At 39.5% G+C, this 24,436-nt stretch overlaps 2 protein-coding genes across 3 annotated transcripts; both read left to right on the top strand.

Moving 5' to 3' along the window:
* The first annotated feature begins 408 nt into the window (after positions 1–408).
* Positions 409–9,486, top strand: LOC147334267 (uncharacterized). 2 transcript variants are annotated; one of them, XM_086286704.1, is made up of 4 exons: positions 409–544; positions 2,765–2,805; positions 2,861–3,167; positions 7,740–9,486. In XM_086286704.1, the coding sequence occupies exons 1-4, from the start codon at positions 409–411 to the stop codon at positions 7,976–7,978; spliced, it is 723 nt and encodes a 240-aa protein (XP_086142830.1). In that variant the 3' UTR covers positions 7,979–9,486. The 2 variants fall into 2 exon arrangements, with proteins under 2 accessions (XP_086142830.1, XP_086142831.1); XM_086286705.1 differs by lacking the exons at positions 409–544; positions 2,765–2,805 and adding an exon at positions 1,062–1,343 and having other exon boundaries at positions 2,838–3,167.
* A 1,018-nt stretch (positions 9,487–10,504) lies between these two features.
* Positions 10,505–23,715, top strand: LOC147334266 (Fc receptor-like protein 4). The gene is made up of 7 exons (XM_086286826.1): positions 10,505–10,560; positions 11,338–11,373; positions 13,309–13,569; positions 13,649–13,894; positions 13,981–14,142; positions 14,309–14,398; positions 23,008–23,715. The coding sequence occupies exons 1-7, from the start codon at positions 10,530–10,532 to the stop codon at positions 23,049–23,051; spliced, it is 870 nt and encodes a 289-aa protein (XP_086142952.1). The 5' UTR covers positions 10,505–10,529; the 3' UTR covers positions 23,052–23,715.
* The last annotated feature ends 721 nt before the right edge of the window (positions 23,716–24,436 follow it).

Genomic DNA, 24,436 nt, shown 5'->3' with positions numbered 1-24,436 from the left:
AAAGTGGATGGATGAGAGAAAGAACACTTTGAAAGTTTCACATCAACTATCAAGGATGATTTTTAATGACTTTTTGAATATGATGTGATCGTATTGCATTGACTGTAATGAATTTGAGCATAATTGTCCTTTATGTTGTATGCTGCTTTAGAAGTGAACAGTTGCAGTTTGATCCCTTTAACCTCCCTGATTTGTGTTGTTTCTTCTTTCAGACAAGAAAAACATCACAGCTGAGTCTGGACAAAATGTCACTCTGACGTGTCGAGCTCCAAACACCAACACCAGGGTGTAGAGTGGAGCAGAGCTGACCTGGAGCCAGAAAACGTCCTTTTGTATCGGGATGGCCGATTTGAACCAGCCAATCAGCATCCATCTTTTAGGTACCGGGTGGATCTGCAGCCCAGAGTGATGAAGGATGGAGACGCGTCTCTGATTCTGAAGAATATGACAAATAATGACATTGGAACATATGAGAGTCGGTCCGATTGGATGAAGCAGTCATGCAAGATCATCAGCATCATCTACCTGACTGTTGATCCTCCAGGTGAGTGAGTAGAGTTGGTGTGTGTGTGATCAGAGGTGAAGCTGCTTCCTGGTTGTTGATGTTTGTTTGTAAAGATGTTGATGAGAATTTGTCACGTGTGTTTGGTAAATTGTGTTTTTTTAGCGCTAATATTTCATAGGAAAGTCCAAACAGCCTCACTGGTTCTCCATAAAGAACAAAGATTTGCTCTCTGTGGCTCCAACACAACTTAAAGACAATCAAAGGTGGACAAAGTTCTCCAGATCAGCTGTGGTTTGATGGAGGCTGCAGCTAAATGCTGCCTCCTCCATAGTACAATATACATGTTTATACAGTGACGTCATGTTGAAGTCCTTTGGCTGATGAGGGTCTTTAGTATGTAGATGATGGTTGATGATGAGATGTTTGTGTTGTTCTGTGGAGATCATTCATGAACTGAACCTGTTAAACACTCAGACCTGCTTCAGATTTCACCGCTTTAGTTATGACGCACTTATTTATGGTCACCCTACAGCAGCGTAAACACACGTGACTCTGACGTGACTTCCTGCAGAGACGATGACTTGGACGTATTGAGTTTGAACGAGTGTCTAAAAAGTCTGATCTGTTCTCAGTCAGAGACTTTCAGGATCATTTAAACCTTAAATTTAATCTCATGTAGTCAGGATTTAAACTCAGGTTCAGTTATTTCAATAAAACCATCCTGAGACATTTAGAACAATCGAAGCATCGGAGTTGAAGAACACGGAAATGTCTGCTGTGCCTGCGTCGCTCTGCTCGACTTTGCTGTTTGTCGGCCTCTTCGTGTTTGTCTCTGCAGGTGAGATTCACTCTGTGGGACAGAGAGGAAAAGCATCAGTCTGTTTACATGTTAACAACATTTCCTGAAGAGTTATTTTCATATTGATTCAGTTTTTTCCGTGTTTGTGAAGGAGACACGAGGCTGGGTGGGGTCTGTGTGGACCTAACATGTCGGTGTGATCAGATCTCACAGAGACAAAGAAGTGTAATGTGTGTGTCAGTGTGATGTGTTGTAGTTTCAGGAGTCAGTACACCGCCACGAGCAGATCTACAGACGTGGCATGTGTCACCCTGATATAATCTCTTGCCACACCGAGTGCCACCATAGTTTTGTAAATGACAATGTTTATTAAGGGTGGCACATGCCACTCCATGCCACCTCTGTAGATCTGCTCCTGAATTTTAAATGGTTGTACAAAAAAGTCACAATCATTGGTTACATTTTAAGGCATATTACACTATGTAAAAGCTGCATATGTGTAAAGAAACGACTTTGATTTTGCCCATTTGATTTCAATGCCACTCTAAGAACATTTCATTACATCCAGCCCTGTGACAGAGACAAAGAAGTGTGATGTGTGTGTCAGTGTGATGTGTTGTAGTTTCAGGAGTCAGTATACAGCTACAAAGCATTGTGTTCAGTGTATACAAACAGCTGTAGCTACAGAAAGGCAGCATGCAGAGACTCACAGTGTAGAAGAAGTGTAATGTGTGTTTTTAGCATCCACGTAGATATGAAAAATGTCAGTATTATTAACATTTATTTCCAAATAACATTTAAATTTAAAATAATACATACACAGCAGTGGGGAATAGATTTAACCACAGTAGATGTCTTTTTGAAAACAGTGTAACTAAGTTTAAGGATATAATTCCTCCACTGTTATCTTCTTCATGTGCCAACATGGCATCTTGTTAACAGTGTTACATCCTCACTGCAAACAACTCTGGATACTTTGGCTATTCTGAAAAGAGAAAGCATCAAGTCAGAGTTTAACTCGCAAACGTGCATTTTCAATCAGATGAGGAAATTGTGTTGAATAACTTAGATTCTTCATTTTATTTGGATTCGATTCAGTTCTATTTCTATAGCAACAAATCACAACATCAGCTTTCAACACACCCTCAATAACCTGAATGAATTCTATATGACTCATTATCTACTAATTTACATCTAAACTATCAGTTTGTCTTAACTTCAATATTTATGTCCTCTGAGCCATTGTGTCTGTTAGGCCCCGCCCTGCACGACTGTTCAAGTGTTTTTTTTAATAGGAAGTTATGACTTGGTGCTATGTAAATAAAACTGAATTAAACTGAAGTATGTGTGAGCTCAATGACCTCTTTCCCTGTAGCTCCTCACTCCAATTGGCTGCTTTAGAAGTGAACAGCTGAACTTTGACCTTTAACCTTTCTGCTCTGTGTTGTTTCCTCTTTCAGACCAGAAAAACATCACAGCTGAGTCTGGACAGAAGAATGACGTCAACTTTCCATTTTGTTTCCTCTGTTTCAGACATTAACACCACAGCTGGACAGGACGTCACTCTGCCATGTCGAGCACCAAACAACAACATCAGAGCTGTAGAGTGGAGCAGAGCTGACCTGAAGGAAGAACAACATGTCCTTTTGTACCGAGATGATCAGTTTGTTCATGAAGGGCAGCATCCATCTTTTAAGAACCGGGTGGATCTGCAGGACAGACAGATGAGGGATGGAGACGTGTCTTTGATTCTGAACAATGTGACGACTGCTGATAGTGGAACATACAAGTGTCATGTCTTCATGAGTGGAACAAACAATGAGCCCATCAGCAACATCACCCTGAGAGTTGTTGATCCTCCAGGTGAGTGAGTAGAGTTGAGTGTGTGTGTGATCAGAGGTGAAGCTGCTTCCTGGGCCCTGTTTCTGGAAGCCGGTTTAGTGGAAAAACTGAGTAAGTATACCCTGAGTTAACGAAAACTCTGGGTTTTCGGTTTCACAAAGCGAGTTCAGCTGAAGCCTGAGTGAGTCACTATGACGACACACGCCGTGAAGCTAACCTGCCCCCTAGCAGGTTTACTACAACTAACCCTGACTGTCTCCGCCCCTTTGTCAGAAACCTGACTGTAGGAAGTGTCGGACATGGCGTGCTCCTTCCTTGAAGAGCCAGTAGATCGTGAAGCCCAAATTCTCCGCAGAGCTCTCCGCCGGGAGAGAGTGATTAGAGCGCGTTTGGACATCTTATCATTTCCTGATGATTTTCTGTGCGAACGTTACCGTTTTTCAGCACAATCTATAAGTTATTTGAATAACATCCTCAGGCCATATATTACGCATGCGACACATTGCGGACATGCTCTCAGTTCATTACGTATTATTTGTATTGCACTTTGGTTTTTTGCAAACGGGAGCTTTCTGTATAATATTGGTGACGCTGAGCACGTTTCCAAGGCTACCGTCTGTCGGGCAGTCAGGAATGTTACAGTTGCACTGAAACGTCTCCTGTACTCGTCTGTGGTGTTCCCCGGTCATAGACCCACAAGATTCATCAAAGAGGGATTCCACAAAATTGCAGGTAGCAGGATGACCAAAACTTAATGTATGATGTGGTGATCAGTGTTGGTCAAGTTACTTGAAAAAAGTAATCAGTAACTAATTACTGATTACTTCCCCAAAAAAGTAATCCCGTTACTTTACTGATTACTTATTTTCAAAAGTAATTAATTACTTAGTTACTTAGTTACTTAGTTACTTTTTAAAAACACGATTTACAACCTGAAGAGGTGATAAAGTGATAGATCTTTCAGTCCAGTTCTACTTTTTCTACATAATCCATCATACAAAATGTAATCAAATGGAAAAGTCTCTTTTTTTAACTTGTTTTATCATTTTTAATCTTTTAACTTTATGCATCAAGCAAAAATTTAATTATATGCAACATTCTCTGAGTTGAATAAATGAGTTTAACATTTAAACCTATTTTCTGCACATTCCAGCACATAAAATAAAATATTTTTTGTGTTTACACTCACTCTTTCAAATAGATGCAAGTAAAACACAGCAGAAAATAAATAAAGTCAAAGACTCAGCGGTCCTGTTGCTCTATTTTCACCTGTAAAGCAGGACTGCAGTAGGCGGAGGTTTACCCTGGTGCAGGTGTGCAGCGGTCAGTGGAAGGATACGGCAGTATCTCTGTGAGTTTCCCATTACGTCGTTGCGCTCTTGGTGCTTGCTCGGAAGTTTAGGGGTTTTTTTCGCTGTAAAAAGAAGTTTTCTTCCCACGCACAATGGACGCTAATGTTTTTGTCACTTTTTATGGAACCAAACTCAAAGTAAGGTCAGTACTTCCACGCTTTAAACGCTGCACACTCATACTCTCTCCCGCACTCGATATGTGATCCATTGTTGATCTGCACACAGCTGTTGTCACTAACGGCGCACTCGCTTACGTCACTGTCGTGAGACATTCTCGCAAAAAATCACGGTTTTAGTAACGCAGTAACGCAGCGTTCCTACGGGAAAGTAACGGTAATCTAATTACCGATTTTGCAATAGTAATCCCTTACTTTACTCGTTACTCGAAAAAAGTTACTCGTTACAAGTAACGCGTTACTGCCCATCTCTGGTGGTGATACTTGGACTACTACTTAAATTTTACATTTATTCTCACGGTTCCCAGGCGTGATTGGCTGTACAGATGGCACTCACATTCCAATCATTGCTCCTTTAGTAAATGAAGGAGACTATGTGAACAGGAAGTCTTTCCACAGCATTAATGTACAGGTACATAGTTCCCTGTAGCATTTCAAACTAACAAATTATTTCATTATAGTAATGGATGCTAATTTGTGTTCTCTGCACTGTGAAGATCATATGTGATGCTGCCAACATTATCACAAATGTGGAAGCCAAGTGGCCAGGCTCTGTCCATGACTCACAAATATTCCGTGAATGTACACTGAGCACAAAATTTGCACATGGTGAGTTGAAAATACTTTAAAATATATAAAGACCAATTGCTTCAGGGACATTTGAACTGAAGTGTACCCTTCTGTCTTAGGAGAGTTCACTGGCTACTTGCTTGGTGATAGGGGGTATCCATGTTTACCCTATTTGCTTACCCCTTACTCTGACCCTGAACCGGGCCCACAGCAGCGATATAATCTGGCTAATTGCAGGACAAGAGCCAGAATTGAAATGACTATCGGAATGCTTAAGGCCCGGTTCCAGTGCCTGCAAAGACTCAGGGTCACCCCAGAAAGGGCATGTGACATTATTGTGGCATGTGTGATTCTTCACAACATTGCCACAATTAGAGGAGAACACTGTCCTTCTGAACCAAACATCAGCAGTGATCCAAACCATGAACATCCTGACCCTCCCACGGACATACAAGATGGAAGCGCAGTCAGAGACACCATATGTCACAATCATTTCCTTTGACCCATCACCTCAACATGTTGAAAGAAGAATAAACAGATTTTTTGTTCAACTGGCTTTATTGGTCGCCTGTATTTCCTGTACACAAAGTATTACAAGATGTAAACCTCATAAAGTGTCTCTGTTGCTTCCTCCTCTGTAACAGCTGTCAATGTTTCTTCATTATTTTCCTGTAGTAAAGAAATAAACAACATTGCTGTTCTACTGTAAACTCATATAATCTGTGGAGTATTACTCACAACTGCATGTTGGTCTGGCTCAACAGGAGGCTGCACCAGATGCAGTACACCATCACCATCAACTGATAGAATATGAGGTTTATACAGGTCACTTATAACTTACAAGGGACCAAATGGCTTTTGGAGTTTGCATGTTCTCCCCGTGTTTGCGTGGGTTCCCTCCGGGTACTCCGGCTTCCTCCCACCGTCCAAAGACATGCAGCTTGTGGGGATAGGTTAATTGGATAATCCAAATTGTCACTAGGTGTGAATGTGCGAATGAATGTGAGTGCGAATGGTTGTCTGTCCCTGTGTGTTGGCCCTGCGACAGACTGGCGACCTGTCCAGGGTGTACCCCGCCTCTCGCCCTATGACAGCTGGGATAGGCTCCAGCGCCCCCCCCGCGACCCTGAAAAGGATAAACGGAAGCGAATGGATGGATGGATGGGACCAAATGGCAATTAACAAACATACCAAGCACCTTACACTTCATTGTCATTATGCTCTCAAAGACAACCAAGACTGAGGGAAGGCAAAATCAGTCGGAAAATAACTTCACTACAAAATAATCCATTATGGTAAAGAGTTTATCAAATGAATGAGTAGCACTGCAAAGGTGACTGTGAAGAAAGGATGTATGCACATCATGTATTATTTTGAATTTACCCCCTATGTAGGCACTTGTGTCTTGCGGGGTTATTGACTCAGAGGATGTCCCCGCAGAGATGCCTTCAGCCACAGGGCGCCCACTGTTTTGGCTGAGGGCCAACTGCTCAGCCTCTGTGAGTGGTGGTGGTGGAGGACCCCCACCTGTTTTTCGGGCCTCCGCTTTTTTTCTGTTGGCTATGACGGGCCACATTTGAGCATACAGAGTAAGCAAATATGTACTTGTAATGTGCTCAGATAATTTCAATAAGTGCTTACAGAAAGAAAATTAATGTAGCCTCTAACTGCAATTGATTTACATGGGACAAACAGACCAAGCACTATGGCTCATAATACAATTACACCTTACCTGTTTGGACTATATTTTTATATTTCATTTTTACTTGCTGCCAGGAACGTTTGGGGCCTGTTGGGTTGCACCTGCGCTCACATCACATCAGGAAATAAAATGTATAAAATAACAAATAAAATAACATATGATAAAATAACGTGTTGAATGGGTGGAAATCCCTAGATCAATGTTTATATTAACACTCACGCATTGACTCTGTCGGCTATGTTTTGCCATGCATGCTCCCTTTGTTTTGCAGCTGAGGCTGTGTTACTTTTTTCCGCGGAATTTGCATGTTATCGGCATATGCTGCCATCAGAATTTCGGCCTCAAGCGCTGTAAAATACATTGACCGCGCCTTCTTTCCCTCCGTCTCCATGGTGACTCGCTTAATCTGTGCTCCGCTTATCAGGGCTTTATGTATCCTCGTCCGGGCGCTTCACTTGGGGTTAAAGCAACTCTGCGTTGATTGAACTAATTGTTATCAGCCTTTCTGAAACGGAATATTCCGAGTTGGACAGTTCGGGGTTACTCAACCCTGAGTATCGTTTTTCACTCTGAGTTTTCTAAACCGGCTTCCTGAAATAGGGCCCAGGTTGTTGATGTTTGTTTGTAAAGATGTTGTTGATGAGACTTTGTAGAAAGCAGCTGGTCTGAGTGATGTGATCAGAGTGCAGTAGATAATGTCTGACAGCAGTTTGAAGAGGAAATGGATTCTGTTCTGTTCTTCACTCATCACCTACCTGACAGCTGACACCTCACACCTGTTTCTCATCTGCAGGTCAGACAGGAGGACACACAGAGGATGGAGGGAAGGAGGATGGATCTGTTGGACTGAAAGTTGGTCTGTCAGTTGCTTTTATTCTTCTTGTTGTTGTTGTTGTTTTTGTTGTTGTGATCTACAGCCGATATAAACAACAGAGTCAGGATTCACATTGTCCTAATGTAGAACCAAAGACTGAAATGTCTGAGTGCTTTCTGAACTCTGAATCTTCTGCTGCTGAACACAAAGACAAATGATCTGAAAACAGACCCCAACACTTCAGAAGGATCCACAATTTCACTCTGACATTTGACAATGAACCGTTTCATCGTCATCCTCTTCAGAAAACAGCATAACTGCTAGATAATGTTTGACAGGAGGATCTGTTGGACTGATTGTTGGTCTGTTAGTTCCTGTTGTGCTTCTTATTGTTGCTGTTTTGATCTACTGAAAATGCAAGGTTATAAAGCATGTAGCTGAACTCTGAGTCTTGTTATGCTTTTCTAAATTCAGTGTCACGGAAATGAAGAAGGACGATTTTAAGACAAAGAAACGAATGATTCTGAACTTCAATCAGACATCAAACATCAACGTCTAGATTTTGTTTTGATTGGAAATGTCTGATTTCTGTCCTGCTGTCCTGTTACATCAACTGATGATTTTACTACAGTATTAGAATCGGTGACTGTATTTATTTTAACTTTCAGCTTAGCCTCATATTTCAGTGTAGAGGTTAAATTCACAAAAAAGATTTTTCCATTTCTGCCTCAACCATGTGTTGAACTTCCAGGAGGTCATATTATCAAACAACGACATATTAGAAAATCTATGGATAACATTTTTTTTTCTCAGTGAACTCATTTCAAACAAAAAATATCACTGACGTCAGCAGAAAATCACTTTTTAATAATTTGTTTGTTTCCACTCATTATTCATCAGTGCAGTGTCTTATATGTTACAGTATCAGAATCAGTGAATGTGTTTTATCTTCAGGTTCAGCTGTTTGTGGATCAAACTTGTTCTGTGAGGTGTGAACAACACAAATTAATCCTCAGCTGTTACAGAAAATCAACAGTCTGCCTGACAGTGTTCATTATCAATCAATCAGCAACGTGTGACTGAATGTTATGATGGACAGTGTTATGAAACAGAACAGAGAAATTATTTCCACGTAGCTGCAGAGTCAGACGTTTCCTCTCTGACCTGTGAAGCTTTGAGCTTTTCCTTTCATGAAGGAAACTCTTGAGTCTGTTACTGCAGTTTTAGCATTTCAAGCCCAAGGTTCCACATTATTGATTAATTTATTTTCTTTTTGCTGTGACTTTGTTTGTTCATTGCTAATAAAGTCTTGAAAACATTAGTAGTTTTTCTATGCCACCAACTAAAGCACAACATAAAATTCAATGTAAAAGTAAGACGGGTAAAATAGAGACATAAAACGATCTTTATAACATACAAAACATGCTTTGAGGTAGAAGTGAGAACTTTGCAGATACTTTTAAGAATATTTGAACTTCCACTGACTTAAATTGGCCTCTCCTGCTTTTTTTTAATGATGATCTGCTTGTATTTATGTATATATTGTATGTATGTATTATGTATATAATATGTATGTATTTCAATTTCTATTTCATTTATTCTGACATTTTGTTTTCTTGAAATGCACTTATTACTTCATGCAAAATCTCTTTTAACTTGGCTTGAGTAATGAATTGTGAACCTTCCTGCATTCATTCCCTTCTTGCTAAGCTGTGGTGCTGTTGTTGTCAGGTTTAACAGAGTTCCTTATTGTTTCTCCCTCCTTGCGTCACTTTTCCAAACATGAACTTTAATGTCTGTGGATTCTGGACGTCTTTATGAAGAAGCAACTGGTGAACCTGTGTGTCCATTAACAATTGCAGCAGGTTGGTCCTTGGTGCAATGACGCAATGTCACCACCAGGGGGTGGGAATCATGCAGGTCCGAGTTCGACTATCACTCCACCTGATGATGTCATCATTAGGGGTAAGGTCTTTAAGTACTGGAGCACTACAATAATGTGCATGTGTATGAATCACCACCATCAGTATTTCTATGACGACAAAACAGCATTAATATAACTGTGATGAGTTTTGGTCTATTTAACTTCTTTGTTCTTTAAATAAGACAACAACAATATTTTGTTCTCTCATCTCTAGACTACACAGTGTAGAGATCTCCATAGTTTCTTTTACTATTGTGCTGAACAGACACACAACAAACATACAGTCACATGAACAAATGAATGTAATCTTTATTAAGATTTAAAGAAAATAAGGCCATTTCATTAAGAACAGCAAGCGTGCTGATCGTGTTATTTATTCAGTTATTCAGTTATTATAACGACCTGTAAAAGAATTAATGATCTCATTGTATTCATGTAGTATTTAAAGTCAAGCATCGCCCTCTAGTGGCCATAAACAACCCTTGCGGGAGGATTAATGTAACGTTGCAGTTATTAAGCGTAGTTTCATTATTATAAAACACTTGTTTCTTCTGGATGTTTTTAGCTTTTAATGATAAACTCATCATCTCTTGGTGTTGTGTGTTTGTGTGTCAGATCTAAGTCAGTGTTTTAATTCAAATTATTTAAAAAAAATACACTTCAGGTTTTTCACTGGTGAACACTATATTTAAATAATTGTATTCACTTCTATCTTTAGACAAGAAAGTCAGTCTCCCACTCAATGTTTTTGAACCAATAGAAAGCTGGTGCTCAGAGGAAGAGGGCGGGCTTTACTTGGTGTCAGTGACAGAAATGACAAAAAGCTCAAATGAGTGAGAAGGACGATGAAGGAAACATCTGTGCTGTGTCTGCTCTGTAAGTAGAATCTCTGTGTTTGTTTGAATTCTTGTACTTTGACTGTCTGCTCTCCTGATAACTGATGATGGAGGAGAAGACATGAAAAACAAATCAGGCTGAATTCAAGTTCAAACACCACGAGGACCAACTGCAGGTCTGACTGACTCTTTATCTTTGCTCAGGAGTCGAGGAAACACAGCAGGCAGTGAAAAGATCAAATCATTCACTCATTATATCAACACAACTGCACAGTGGACACATGACTTTTTAAAGTAGTTGATTATTTTTACTCACATTAAAGTCAATGCACATAAATGCTGCTTTTAAGACACAAACTGGGAGGAACAGTACAAAATGGCATTGGTACTTGTGAATAATTAACATAAAAAAGCAATATGTAATTTATGTCTTACAGCACAGCTGTCACAGATGTGCAGCGGTTAGTGTCTGTGAAGTCCTCTCACGGTCCAAAGACATGTTTGGTTTACTGGTGATTGTAAAGTGGCTGTATCAGAATCAGAATCAGAATCAGCTGTAGGTGTGAATGTGAGAGTTATGTTATTATGTTATTTTGTCTCTTTTTGTCTGATGACTCATCTTATAACAGCTGTGATAGAGTCTAAAGTGGATAAGCTGTTAGCAGAATGGATACATGGTTCTGTTTTTTTTTTTTTTTTTTAGTTTTACACATTTTTCCAGTATTTTTTTCCAGTGAGTTTGTGTGTTTGTCAGCTGTTTGTGTGGAGTTGTTCTTTATGTTCACCTCAAATCAACATGAGTGTCATTTCTCTTTAGTTCTGATCTCACTGCTGAGCTGCACAACAAACCAAGGTCAGTAACCTTCTTCTGTCGTCTCATCTGTAATCCTGTTCTATTTATCATTTAATATATCAGTGTAAATTAAAACACTAAAGTGACAAGATTTACCAACATCTATCCACTAACACCTGCTACACTTTGCCTTCACCAGTTGCCTCACGCCCTGTTACACTTTCAACTCTGAAACTTTTCGCTGTTTCTACAATTTCTGACTATATTCAAAATTTGAAGTAATCACCTCTGTTCACCATAATAACCGCTATTATTATATTATATTATTCAGTTCTCGCTTACCTCTCAAATAAGCTTTTACACATCCCGTACTTAAGAAACTGCATATAAAAACATCCATCCATTCGCTTCCTTATCCTTTCCAGGGTCACAGGGGGCGCTGGGGCCTATCCCAGCTGTCATAGGACAAGAGGCGGGGTACACCCTGGACAGGTCACCAATCTGTCGCAGGGCCAACACATAGAGACACAGACAACCATCCGCTCACTCACATTCACTCCCGCATTCACAGCTATGGGCAATTTAGATTTTTCACTTAACTAACTGCATGTCTTTGGTCAGTTATTCTCATTCTATATTCAACCATTTGTTACTGATTTGCTTTCTCTAAACATTGCACCTCGGTGGCTTTCAAACCCCAAAACACGCTGCGCCAAAATTGGTCCACCCCAAGGATCGGATTCCCCGACACAAACAGAGTAACATACGCTGTTAAGTGCCAGGAGGATTGCCAGGATTTATACATCGCAGAAAATAAACAACCTCTGGTGAAGCAACACAGAAGAGCTACCTCGTCAGGCCAGGACTCTGCAGTCTATTTAGGCCCCCTCCTCTGAATCGAGGAAGGGGGCCTAAGGGGGACATCTGTCACCATCTTGCAATGCTGTGATTGCAGTCATTCCCCAACTCTCTGTCAATGGTACTCATGGCCATTGATCAGTTGTCTTTGATCAGTGGTTGTTGATCAATAGTCATGAGAATTTGCATCAAGCTACACCAAATTCCTTTAGAAAACATACAAAAAAGAGTTAACAGAATACATACATAGAATAAATACAAGCACTGAGACCCCCACTCTGCATCGACTGGCCATTGGCCTCTTCTTGTCATACATTTGCAGATAAACATGTAAACATAAACACATCTACTGCAAACCTTCTTCTAAGTAATGACAATTATGAGCTTTTATTAAAGGTACAAGCATCAGCATCAGCAACCCCCAACTGTAGCTTCCTGACTCTTTTATGACAGCAGACCCCCAGTGTCCATAAATTTCTTTCTCTCTACACAATTACACACATTCTCAGACCTACAGCTAAGCCCAACTGAAACACAGACAAATCCCTATTCCTCTGATGTACTACTGGACCTTCTCATTTAAAATATTTTTAACACATTATATTGTAATAATTGTTTTCTTGTACTCACATGAGACACCTGTTGGAAGTGAACCAGATATTAATTTGCACTAAGTGGCAGGACTGCTTTCTCATCGTTAATGTTATTATCGATTTTAGCTGGTTTCATGACCATCTATGCCTTTTTCCACCCGCTTTCTCCCTGGGTCATTTCTCATTATTACATACAATTTATGGATATTTATCGTTAAATGTCTTTGCATGTGTGGATTGGTTTTGGATTGGTTGTGTGGATTGGTTGTTACCTACATCTGGTGTCAGTAGCACCTTTAGAAATATATTTACTGAAGAAATTGTTGTACTTATTTTTACTTATTTTACCTGCTGGTAATCCTCTGTTATTAATGATTTCATGTATTGCAAACCATATTTTTGTTTATTCTTATTGAACTGGTGTTTTCAGAATGGATCTCAGAAATAAAACTGATGAGACAACTGATTAAGCAAAACATGTTAACACTTGTGTCAGATTTCATAAAATAAACAGATCATCAGTTTTTCATTTTAACCCTCACAGCTCGTCTGACTGTGAGTCCCAGCAGCTCTCAGTTCTTTAAAGGAGACTTTGTGTCTCTGAGCTGTGAGGAGGACGACAGCTCTGCTGGATGGACTCTGAGGAGAAACACAAGCAAACAACAGAGGACTCAGTGTGGAGATGGGTGGGGAAAACCAGCTGGTTCTTCCTGTGACATCACTGTGTTCCCATTGGACAGTGGAGTTTACTGGTGTGAGTCCAGAGAGGGTCCCATCAGTAACATGGTTAACCTGACAGTCACTGGTAAGCTGAGTGTGTGGAGTTAGTGTTGATGAAGCTGTGTGTAAATGGATGAAATGCTGTAGTTTGTCTCTGTGTTGAGGTGGATCAGTGATCCTGCAGAGTCCTGTCCTCCCTGTGATGGAGGGAGATGACGTCACTCTGCTCTGTAAAACAAAGACCACTCCCTCCAACCTCCCAGCTGCTTTCTATAAAGATGGCTCCCTCATCAGGAAGCAGCCTACAGGTCACATGACCATCCAGCATGTTTCCAGGTCTGATGAAGGCCTCTACAAGTGTGACATCAGCGGTCATGGAGAGTCTCCATCCAGCTGGATCACTGTCACAGGTGACACACTCACCTGTCTGTGTTTCTGCAGCTTTCAACATTCACAATGTGACGACAACTTAATGACTGTGTTTGCTTTGTTTTAGACAAACCCACCACCACACCTCCACCTACATCCACACCTCCACCTACATCCACCTCTCCTCCTGTTCTCTATGTGTTGTCATTTGTTGGATCAGTGTGTGCTGCGGCTCTACTGGTGTTACTGGTTCTGCTGGTGAGACGATGTGTTCACAGGAAACCTGAAGGTGAGACTCAGTTGAGTTTGCTTTTTATTTTGCAGGATAATTTAGAAATTGACTTTCAGACCTCATGATTAGATTTTCATTCCTTACCTGTGCAGCTAACTCTTTAACACTACAAATCAAAACCTAATTAGAAAAATTAATTTGCTGATGATTTGATACATTTAAGGAGCTCAAGAAGAAGCTGCAGAAGATGACATAAAGTACAGTGACATCAGAATATCAAACTGTCAACAACAGCCAGTCAAAGGAAAGAGAGGTACGTCATTTTAATTATCTATTTATTTTTGGACAACTAAGTAACATCTATGTTATGTCTCTTAGTATAATTAACTGCACAGCTCAGCAGCCATATTGTTGCTGAGACAATGTCATTTAAACCTCTCCAAAAGGCTCCAACAGCAGGTCCGGTTCAGGAAATTCAGTAAGCTAAGTTGAATTCTAGCTGATAGCTAGCAGCTTAAGGTGCCTCACATTTGACACATGGACCCATTTTTTCCGCCTTTAAAGCCTCAGAAGTTGATGATTATTTTGTTCAGTGCTCATGTGTTAGAAGCCAGCGATGGTGATCACATTGATGCTCTGGGCTGTGACGTTAATGAAGCTGTAATGTTTGAAAATTTGGCAGAAGTGTGAAGTGCATTAAGTCTTCATGACGTCCAAGTATGAACTTTTAATACTATACAATGTACAATGCTATGCAAATGTACCGTTTATAACGTTGGGGAAATTTGCAGTCAGCTGAGACTGAAGAAGTCATTTGAATGAGTGACGAAACATTTCTCCCAGTGAAAAAAGCTGCATCCAGATGAACAGAATCAACTTTTGGGGATTTCATACTATATGGTTTTTATTTAAATAGTTTCCTTTGTATTAAATAGAACAACTTGATCATCGTAATCATGATGATAAAAGTGAACAACACTGTGTTCACTGTGTGGTCTGTGGTTAACAGACACTAACACCTCTGTTGTTAGCCCACAATTTGTTTATGATGAATAAATAAACAAAGCTGCCAATTTAAAAAAAAAAGTGACAAACTGTGTCCAATGTACCAACAGACAACAGTTTTATGTTAATTTGATACTCGGAGAACTAAAAAAAAAACATACTAAAAATTGTATACAGTCTTATTTAAAACCACAGTAGCTATTTCCTCACCAGCTCTATGTTTCACAGCAGATGCGTTGAGATGTGGGGCAAAATCCACCCCCCCCAAAAACAAAAAAAACCAAAAAAAAAAACCAGTGAGATATTGCTGTTATTAAGAAAATTTATCACTGAATGTTAATTATTTCTTTAAGGGATATTTCTAGTCCCACAAATGTGTTTCTGTCATACGCTTTTTTTTTCTTTTTTTACCTGTTTGAGACACACTCCCATATAGTTCCACATGAATTGATCCTGACTATGCGCTGCTGGAAGTGGATGCTACATGTGACTTCTGAATGTTGATTGGTTGATATGTGGGCCTTCAAGGAGAGAAAAAAATGCACAAAAAGCACAGAATGACTACAGTGACTCTTTTCATTTTAACTATTGGTTTGGCTTTATCTCTTCGTACGTTATAACTTTGCTCTCCTTCACTTCTCCTTCCTGCTCAAGAATAAATACAGACCTAAAAATCATGTACAGCAGCTCTAATATAATATTATTGCACTACTGTAGTTCAATATGTTTTAATTTATGTGTTTAATTCTACAGAGAATAATCGAGCTGAAATCTACTCAGCAGTAAGAACTAGTCATCAAAACAAAGAGGTCCAGAGGTACAGCTGCTCTGTAACTTTGACAGAGCCAAGCTAGCTTCTTTCAGTTTTTATGCTAATGATATTTTCACTCAAGCTCAAGATATCAAGCTTCCAATCTTTCTGTGAGAGAGACAAAACAAAAACAGACAAAACAGCTGCACTTAATAAGTGTAATAAGCCTATGAGATACAGATTATGAGGCTCATAATACATTTTCATTAAGATGTATTCTGGAAATTGAACTCAAATCTGTCAGTTTTTTATTCAAATATCGACAAAAATATCTACTGACCAGAAATGACCAAAATTACTAATAATGAGGTCAGTCTAAGTACAAGTAATCCTTGTTAGCCAGTAACTGCAGACTCCATCAGTTTATCACAGCTTTTCTTAGCTTTTGGCTCTTCAGTACACATTTTAAGTAAGTTTAAGTAAACATTTTAAATAATTATCGGTTTTATTCATATCTAGTAGGAAGACATTTGTTTGATCTAGTGATAACATCTTATCATCTACAGATCATATTTCCTGTGGCGTACCACAAGGTTTAATTTAAAGTCAGATTTATTTTTTCTGTCCATAGTTCACTTGGTTAAATTTTGCATACCCACTTCTGCACTCACTGCTATACTGCTGCTCACTGCTCACTCACCCAATAAACACAACAGAGAGAGAGAGAGAGAGAGAGAGAGAGAGAAAACAAAGTTAAACAGTTGGCCTATGATTATTGAAGACAGTCGTCACAGCACAGAAACAGCTTTAATGAAGGTTACAAATGATCTTCTTATGGCCTCTGACAGTGGACTCATCTCTGTGCTTGTCCTGCTAGACCTTAGTGCAGCGTCCGATACTGTCGACCATAATATCCTATTAGAACGATTAGAGCACGCCGTAGGTACAGTGGGATGCAAAAGTTTGGTCAAATTTGTTAATAGTCATTATTTTGCTGTATAAATCGTTGGTTGTTACAATAATAAAAAAAAGCCAGTTAAATATATCATATAGGAGACACACACAGTGATATTTGAGAAGTGAAATGAAGTTTATTGGATTTACAGAAAGTGTGCAATAATAGTTTAAACAAAATCAGGCAGGTGCATAAATTTGAAAACCACAAAAAAGAAATGAAATCAATATTTAGTAGATCCGCCTTTTGAGAAATTACAGCCTCTAAACCACAGGTGTCGAACTCCTCGAGGGCCAGTGTCCTGCAGGTTTTAGATGTCCTTCACCCAACACAGCTGATTCAAATGGCTAAATTTGATTCAGGTGTGTTGAAACAGGGTACTATCTAAAACCTTCAGGACACTGGCCCTCAAGGCCTGGAGTTCGACACCTGTAATGACTATTAACAAGGTTGCCCAAACTTTTGCATCCCACTGTATTACAGGTACTGCACCACAGTGGTTTTTGTCATATCTATCTAATAGACTCCAATTTGTGTGTGTAAATGGAGAGTCCTCTTCACATAAATATTGGTGGACATTTGAGAATTATACCACGGAGTCAGGTACTTCTGATTAGAGACCTTAGTTTTCACAGGAGCTACAGTATCCAGAGTCGTACGTAGTGAGGAGGTGAAATTATTAACAAGATAATCGACCTCTGTTGGGGTAGTGTTCAGATAGCTGCTCTGCTCTATGTTGGTACAGGGCATTGGAGATGATAACAGTGGGTGGATTATATTCTTAAACTTAGTTACAGCGCTTTCAGAGAGACATCTACTTTGATAAAGTCTACTCTCCACTGCTGTGTAATCAATTATTTTAAATGTAAATGTTTTTCAGTTTTTCTTCCATAGATTAAAATAAGATCTAGATGATTGCAGCGCCTTCAACTGGCTTCTCTACATTTTGAAAGAAGTCAATTGAGTCTGATAGCAGATTAAATGCTGTGTTGAGGCTGTCATTTTTAGCATTTACATCAGGAGTCTCGAACTTAAATGAGCTGTGGGCCACTGCTGGCACTGTCATCTCATTGGAGAGCCACTTTAGTGTTCAAATAGTCCAAAAAAAAACCAAACAAAAAACCCAAAGAAACAAACAAGACATTTTCCAAAAATTTAGTATTTTGTTTTTGTTTTTACATTTCAAATAATTTATGACATGACAAAACTGCAAATGTGAATACATTTTTTTTAGCCTTTCATTAGACTAACAAATAAACAAATTGGTACTTCAGACTGCAGACATAAATGTACATATTAGTTTTTGACTGCTAGTGAAAATTGTTTTCTTTCCAAATAAATCTCTTACGAACTAACACAGCCAATCAAGCCCTCAACACCTTTGTACTCTCTGCTCTTTTTGTCTGCATATTAAATATATATATATATTTTTGCTTTTTTTAAAGAACTTATTTTAACATTGCACTCAACAACCAAAAATTCTCTTTAACAAAAAAGTAACTTCATGGGTCAAACTTATTATTATATTTCTTCAATATACAGAGCCACAGGTAGGGATGATGTGGGCCACAAGTGGTCCCTGGGCCGTAAGTTTGAGACCCCTGATCTACATGAATGTTAAAATGACCCACAATAATTATTACTGAGCTGAGAACTAAATCAGATAAAAAGCCTGAGAAATCAGAGAGAAACTCTGTGTAAGGCCCAGGTGGACGATATATGATAACAAGTAAGACTGGTTTCTGAGTTTTACAGCTAAACTAACATAATCATAGAATAGAATAGAATAGAATAGAATAGAATAATCCTTTAATTGTCCCACAAGGGGGATTTTGGATGTAACAGCAAGAAATACACATATATACAAACAAACAGGACACAGAACAGAAACAAGGTGGACAATGTTAAGCATCAGGCTTTCAAATGAATTAAACGTCTGTCTTGGTCTTTCATTAATTAATAGGCTGGTGTGAAAAATTGCTGCCACACCGCCCCCTCGGCCTGTGCTTCGAGATTTCTGGTAGTTAGAATGACTCGGGGGTGTTGATTCATTTAAACCAGGGGCGTCAAACTTCAGGCCTCGAGGGCCAGTGTCCTGCAGGTTTTAGATATCACCCTGGGTCACACCTGAATCAAATGATTCAAATGGTTCTGGAGAACTTCAAGACATGGGCTGTGTCCCAATTCAGGGTCTGCACGCTTGAAGTACGCGCACTACGTACGGTGCGTGCTATAAGTACGAGAAGTGCGGAAGTGAGAGGCTTGTGAAATGGGACGGTATACGCTTCGTCGCGCTGTTCAGGTTGCCTAGCAACCATGATACTAACCACGGTACATACAGCTTTGTTTGACAGAAATGAAGGAGAAAAATGTTTTGTTGGTCATTCATTTTTGTCATGACATCACTTTGATTAGTTGAGTATCTGAGGCTGAGACCATGGGACTGTAAAACATGATAGTTGGGCTTCATTTCTGTGCTGAACAGTCATTTAAGATTAGTTAGTAAATAACAATTAGTTAATGTTGTTCATGAGACTAAAGTCAACTCACTGTGGTAATGTAAATATAATATGGCCAATATTATAGTATTGTCAGATTATTATATATATATTATATATATATATATATATATATATATATATATATAATCATTGACTTTCAGCTTGTTGTGTTTGTGGATATGTGACTGACTTTAATTATTAAACATTCGCACATAAATAAGTGACGTCATATTCAGTACTTTTGACAGTTCACTCCTCGGCCGCTCCATTAGGGAATTTCCATATACATAAATGTAAATTTCAAAACTCAACCCCATCATTTAATTTGTTTTTGATTGAAATTGAATATTACTTAAACTCTCTTAAATTAACTTCCAGTAACAAAAGTTTATCATTGATTGAAATTCATTCAGAAATGTTTAACGAATGAGCTGTTACAACTTTCAAGTACAAAGTTGTTATGAAGTCTGTCACATTCCCCCCTTTTTTTCTTTGTTACTCTTATTTGCCTTGTATGTCTACTGTAATAATAATAATGGATACTTTATTGATCCCCATGGGGAAATTACTTGTTTTTCTCTGCATTTGACCCATTCACTCAGTGAAGCAGTGGGCAGCCCACTAAGCAGGCGCCCGGGGAGCAGTGTGTAGGGACGGTACCTTGCTCAGGGGTACCTCAGGGTAGCCGTTAAGTGGATTCGAACCGCCGACCTTCCGATCATGGGGCGACCACTTTACCTACTGAGCTATCCCTGCCCCTTACTGTACAAACTGAACTGGAATGACTGGCTGTTCGCTTTATAAGTTCAATAAAGTTTTGAAAAAAAAAACCTCTTCGGCCGCTCCCTTCTGCCGTATTTTGCGGCAAAATTATCCACACCCACCGCCACGCTATGAATTGTGGGATATATGGGACCACGAAGTGTGCACCGGACCACGCTTGATATTTGGGGATTTCCCAAATATCAAGCGTGGTCCGGGGATGGGCGTCCAGGTACACACCGGCTCACTCCTTGGCGGCCGCTTATCGGGGCCTGGGGCCTGGGGCTCGCTCGGGCCACTTCGGAGGTGGGGTGCCCCCGACCTCTCGGCCTGGGGCTCGGTCACTCAGGCGCAGCTGGCTGCCGGCGGAGCTCACGGACGCGTCACTGCAACCCCCCCGGTTTCTGCTCCGCGGCTGCTGAGTGAACCCTCATCTGGGACTCTCCTCAGCTCTTTCTGGGACAGTGGCGCGGCTGCCCCTCTGTTGGTCTTCCTTGGTCTCTTGTGTTCTGGGGGCCTCTGGATGTCTGGAGTTTTGATCTCCTCCATACCTGCTTCATGCCCTGGAGGACGGGGCTGTGGCCCCCCCACACCCTCTAGCAGATTATTACATGAAGGAACCTTTTAAACACAAAAAACAAACGCGTCCATGCTCACAGGTGTACACACGGGTGATCACACCCACAAACTACACCCTTTTTGGCTCCTACCTCAAAGCACACTGTGTTCTGTTGATCTTGCGTGCTGCACGGTAATGTTTAGTATTTGGTATTTACTGTCATATTCCCATATATCATTGTGATGCTGTTTATTCTATTACTCTCGTTCTCTTCTGCTTGTTTTCTTTTTTTCTTTTTCAACAGGTGACCCAGGTGATTGATATATGCATTTTTTCCTTCTTCTTTCTCTCTGCTTATTCTGTTGGTTTTTTTTTCTTTTTTTTTTCTTTTCTTTCTTTCTCCCCTTCTTTCCCCCAGTCAAGTCTGTCCCGTATTCAGCAAATGAAAATAAAATAAACAATAAAAGGTGAATCAAATGGACCATTACGGCAAGGCTGGGATGGTCAGTTTGGTAAAGTAAATCCGTTGGGCATCTTTCTTTGCCTTTAGACAACAATTCTGATGGCAAAAGAGCCAAACGGGACAGCAAAAAAAAAAAAAAAAAAAAAAAAAAGATATTTGGGGAAATCGACGGTGCATTTGGAGTATGCATTTGAAGTACACTTCGAATTGGGACAGCCGTCGTTGCGTGGCGGTGACGTAACCGCACTTAAAATGCGTACTTCAAGCGTGCAGACCCTGAATTGGGACACAGCCATGTTGAGGAGGGGATTTAGCCATTTGAATCAGCTGTGTTGGATCAAGGACACATCTAAAACCTGCAGTTCAACACCTGTATTTTAAACTAACATAATCATAGAATAGAATAATCCTTTAATTGTCCCACAAAGGGGAATTTGGATGTAACAGCAGCAAGAAATACACATATATACAAACAAACAGGACACAGAACAGAAACATACACAATTTTTACATGTTTACATTACGGACAATGGTTATCAAAACAGCGTACTGTACCGTTATTAAATTAAAAGCAAATTAAATACAGATAAGAGTCAAACCCAGGTTGGAGTGGGAATTGGTTGATAAAATAGTGCAAGATACAGCACTGATGTAAACATTTATGTTTGTTGGGGAGCAGTTTTGATTGTACAGTCTGACAGCTGCAGGGAGGAAGGACCTGCGGAAACGCTCCTTCATGCATCGAGGATGCAGCAGTCTCTCACTGAAGGAGCTCTGCAGTTCAGCAACATTTACACGAATCGGGTGCGGAGACTTTGTCCATCAGAGATGTTAATTTGGCCAGAGTCCTTCTGTCTCCCACCACCTGCACTGGGTCCAGGGTGGATCATCCTGCTGTAACCAGGTTTCTGTACGGCAGAGTAAATGGATTTGTTGATCAATTATTAATTCATTTAATAATTTATAGTCTCATCTATGAAGCCCACATCGTTTCTGGGACACCACTCAGACAGACAGCAATTTAAGTAGAACATGCGGCTAAACATGTCAATCCTGGTCTGATTGGGGAGGGGACCAGAGAAAACTCCAACATTGTTTTGGCAAAGTTACACATCGATTCAATATCGATTTTAGTGACCTCCGATAGACGTAACCGGGTGTCATTACTGTCGACGTGAATTATAATTTTACTGAATTTAATCCCTGGTGGATGTGTTGTCAAGTGGGAAAAACGATTAGACAAATGAGCAGGTTAGTGGTGTACAGGTATTGTGCCAAAAAGTGATTTCCTGTGCTTCTTTGTGTGTGTGTGTGTTTACATTTGTAATATCTTTACTTATGTCGGTAAATAGGTTTTAGTGAATTTATAAAGGATTTATATTTACATATAGGATTTATAAGGAGGTTATATATAAAATGAAAAAATGACCTGTTTTGCAAGAAGTTTCTAGACTGAATTATTTTACCTACATTATAATCAAGCCAATCCTTTTTTGCCTATAATATGTGAAATATATGTCAAATCAAGTCATCTTGAGCTACAAAAAACATTACTGTCATAAGTCACAATTAGTTTTTGGCAAAGTGTCATGTATATATATATTATTTATCCAGTTACAAAGGTCTCATTGACATTAAAAATTTTTTTTTAAAGAGAGACACTGTAGGGAGGGCAACAGAAATTGCAACAAGTATGACAATGGTTCTATTTATGGTTTTATTTGACCAAAAAGAAATTTACAGCACTTTAAATATGGGCAATCACTTTTGTGATTTGCGATGTCACAGAAAAGGGAAGTGATACTCTATGGCAGAGAGAGCCAAAACCAAGTGAGCGCGCCAATCAAAGGAACAGTTCAGGTCAAAGTAAAACTACAAAGCTTCTAATCATGTTTTGTGTTGTTTGAACTGTGTGTGTTTGTTCAGACTTTAAACCAGAGCCAGACATCTTCTACTCTTCACTGAAGTAGTCCACCAGCATCCAGCTGCTGATCAAGCCAGTACCTCAGACCAAAAGTTGCACCCGTTTGTTACAAAGTGTGTATAATGTTTTTATTTAAAAATAAAAAATCAGATTGTATTTTAACTGGAGCTTTACACATTTAATTTCCTGCAAAGTCAACAGCGGGAACGTGTATATGCTAACATTTTCTTACGTTCTCAGCAACTTTACTCTTTTATTTTTTGTGTGTTGGTTGCTGCTCACGCAGCAGAGGTGCGGTTTCTCTGCAGGAGGAATGAAAGCTTGTTCTCGCTTCTTTTTCCTGTGTGGTTCTGTGAGTTTGACCAAAGTGAGAGATGATAAATTTATCTTGTTCCGGTTGTGGCTCACTGATACATGTTTTTTTTTTTCATTACAGAGAACACACACACACATTTTCATTAATTGATTGTAGAAATAATATTACGGCCAAGGAAATAAAATACTTGTGTGATGAGTGTTATGTTGATAATATGATATTGTTACAAAAATATCTGCTCTGTCAAATATGTGGGTCCATCGGCTGCACTGACCCCTTGTGAATGAGGGAGAAACTGAAAAAGGCTTTAGCTTCAGGTGCTGATCAGCAGAGTGTAAGCAGAAAGCACTTCTTACTCCTGACTGTGTTTCTTAAATGTTACATGTTCACTCTACTCTGTAATAAATGAGATGATCTTGTTTTAAAAAGAATTATTACAGCCTCATGTCTGTTTGATATTTTTAAAACGCGTTTACATTAAGTTAATCTTTACTTGGATATAAATGCATTAAGGCCATTTTAATAAGAACTCCACATACTTAACATTAATAAATACATATTAATGTATTTATTAATATAGTAACCACAGCTTCTTCAGTGCAATAGAAAAGTATATGGGTACTTATAATGTTGCCAGTGGAGAAATATGTATTGGTATCAAATCAATACCAGCGTTATAGGATAAACTCTTTAGTTCATTTTACTCCTCTGAGTTCAGTACGTTGTTCCCATTATATCAAAAAGCTGGCATGTTTATGCAAACACCATTCTTCTCATGCAGGCACACTTTGCTCTGTCTCCTCGTCCCTGCTTCACTATGTTTGGCCTGTGGTACATGACCGAGCAGAATCCTGCAGGCAGAATGAGTAAGCAAGAGTTACAGCAGATGTGCAGATGAAAAACTGCAAAGAAGAATAATCTTAATACTGAAAGCAGCAGCAAAAAAAACCTAGAAGGCTGGAAATCTCTCAGACAATGGTAGTATATATATTTACTATTACTATTATTAAATTATAATAAGGCAGACATGCTTTTCCAGCACCCTTTCATAGACTTTCCCAGGGATGCTGAGGAGTGTGATCCCCTGTAGTTGGAACACACCTTCCTGTCCCACT

This window comes from Aulonocara sp. 'chitande type north' Nkhata Bay, linkage group LG3 (genome assembly GCF_057382095.1).
Source record: "Aulonocara sp. 'chitande type north' Nkhata Bay isolate Kocher_YH1m ecotype deep benthic linkage group LG3, A_spYH_male_GT1.1, whole genome shotgun sequence".
Taxonomy (NCBI): Eukaryota; Metazoa; Chordata; class Actinopteri; order Cichliformes; family Cichlidae; genus Aulonocara; species Aulonocara sp. 'chitande type north' Nkhata Bay.
The sequence above is the reverse complement of the archived record's forward strand: the minus strand, read 5'-3'. Positions and strand labels throughout refer to the sequence as shown.

Coding starts and splice junctions, on each gene's coding strand:
- LOC147334267 (XM_086286704.1), top strand. CDS start 409: ATGAAGGATGGAGACGCGTCTCTGATTCTGAAGAATATGACAAATAAT. Junction 545..2,764: donor CCTGACTGTTGATCCTCCAG/GTGAGTGAGTAG, acceptor TTCCTCTTTCAG/ACCAGAAAAACATCACAGCT. Junction 2,806..2,860: donor AGTCTGGACAGAAGAATGAC/GTCAACTTTCCA, acceptor ACAGCTGGACAG/GACGTCACTCTGCCATGTCG.
- LOC147334266 (XM_086286826.1), top strand. CDS start 10,530: ATGAAGGAAACATCTGTGCTGTGTCTGCTCT. Junction 11,374..13,308: donor GAGCTGCACAACAAACCAAG/GTCAGTAACCTT, acceptor TAACCCTCACAG/CTCGTCTGACTGTGAGTCCC. Junction 13,570..13,648: donor GGTTAACCTGACAGTCACTG/GTAAGCTGAGTG, acceptor CTCTGTGTTGAG/GTGGATCAGTGATCCTGCAG.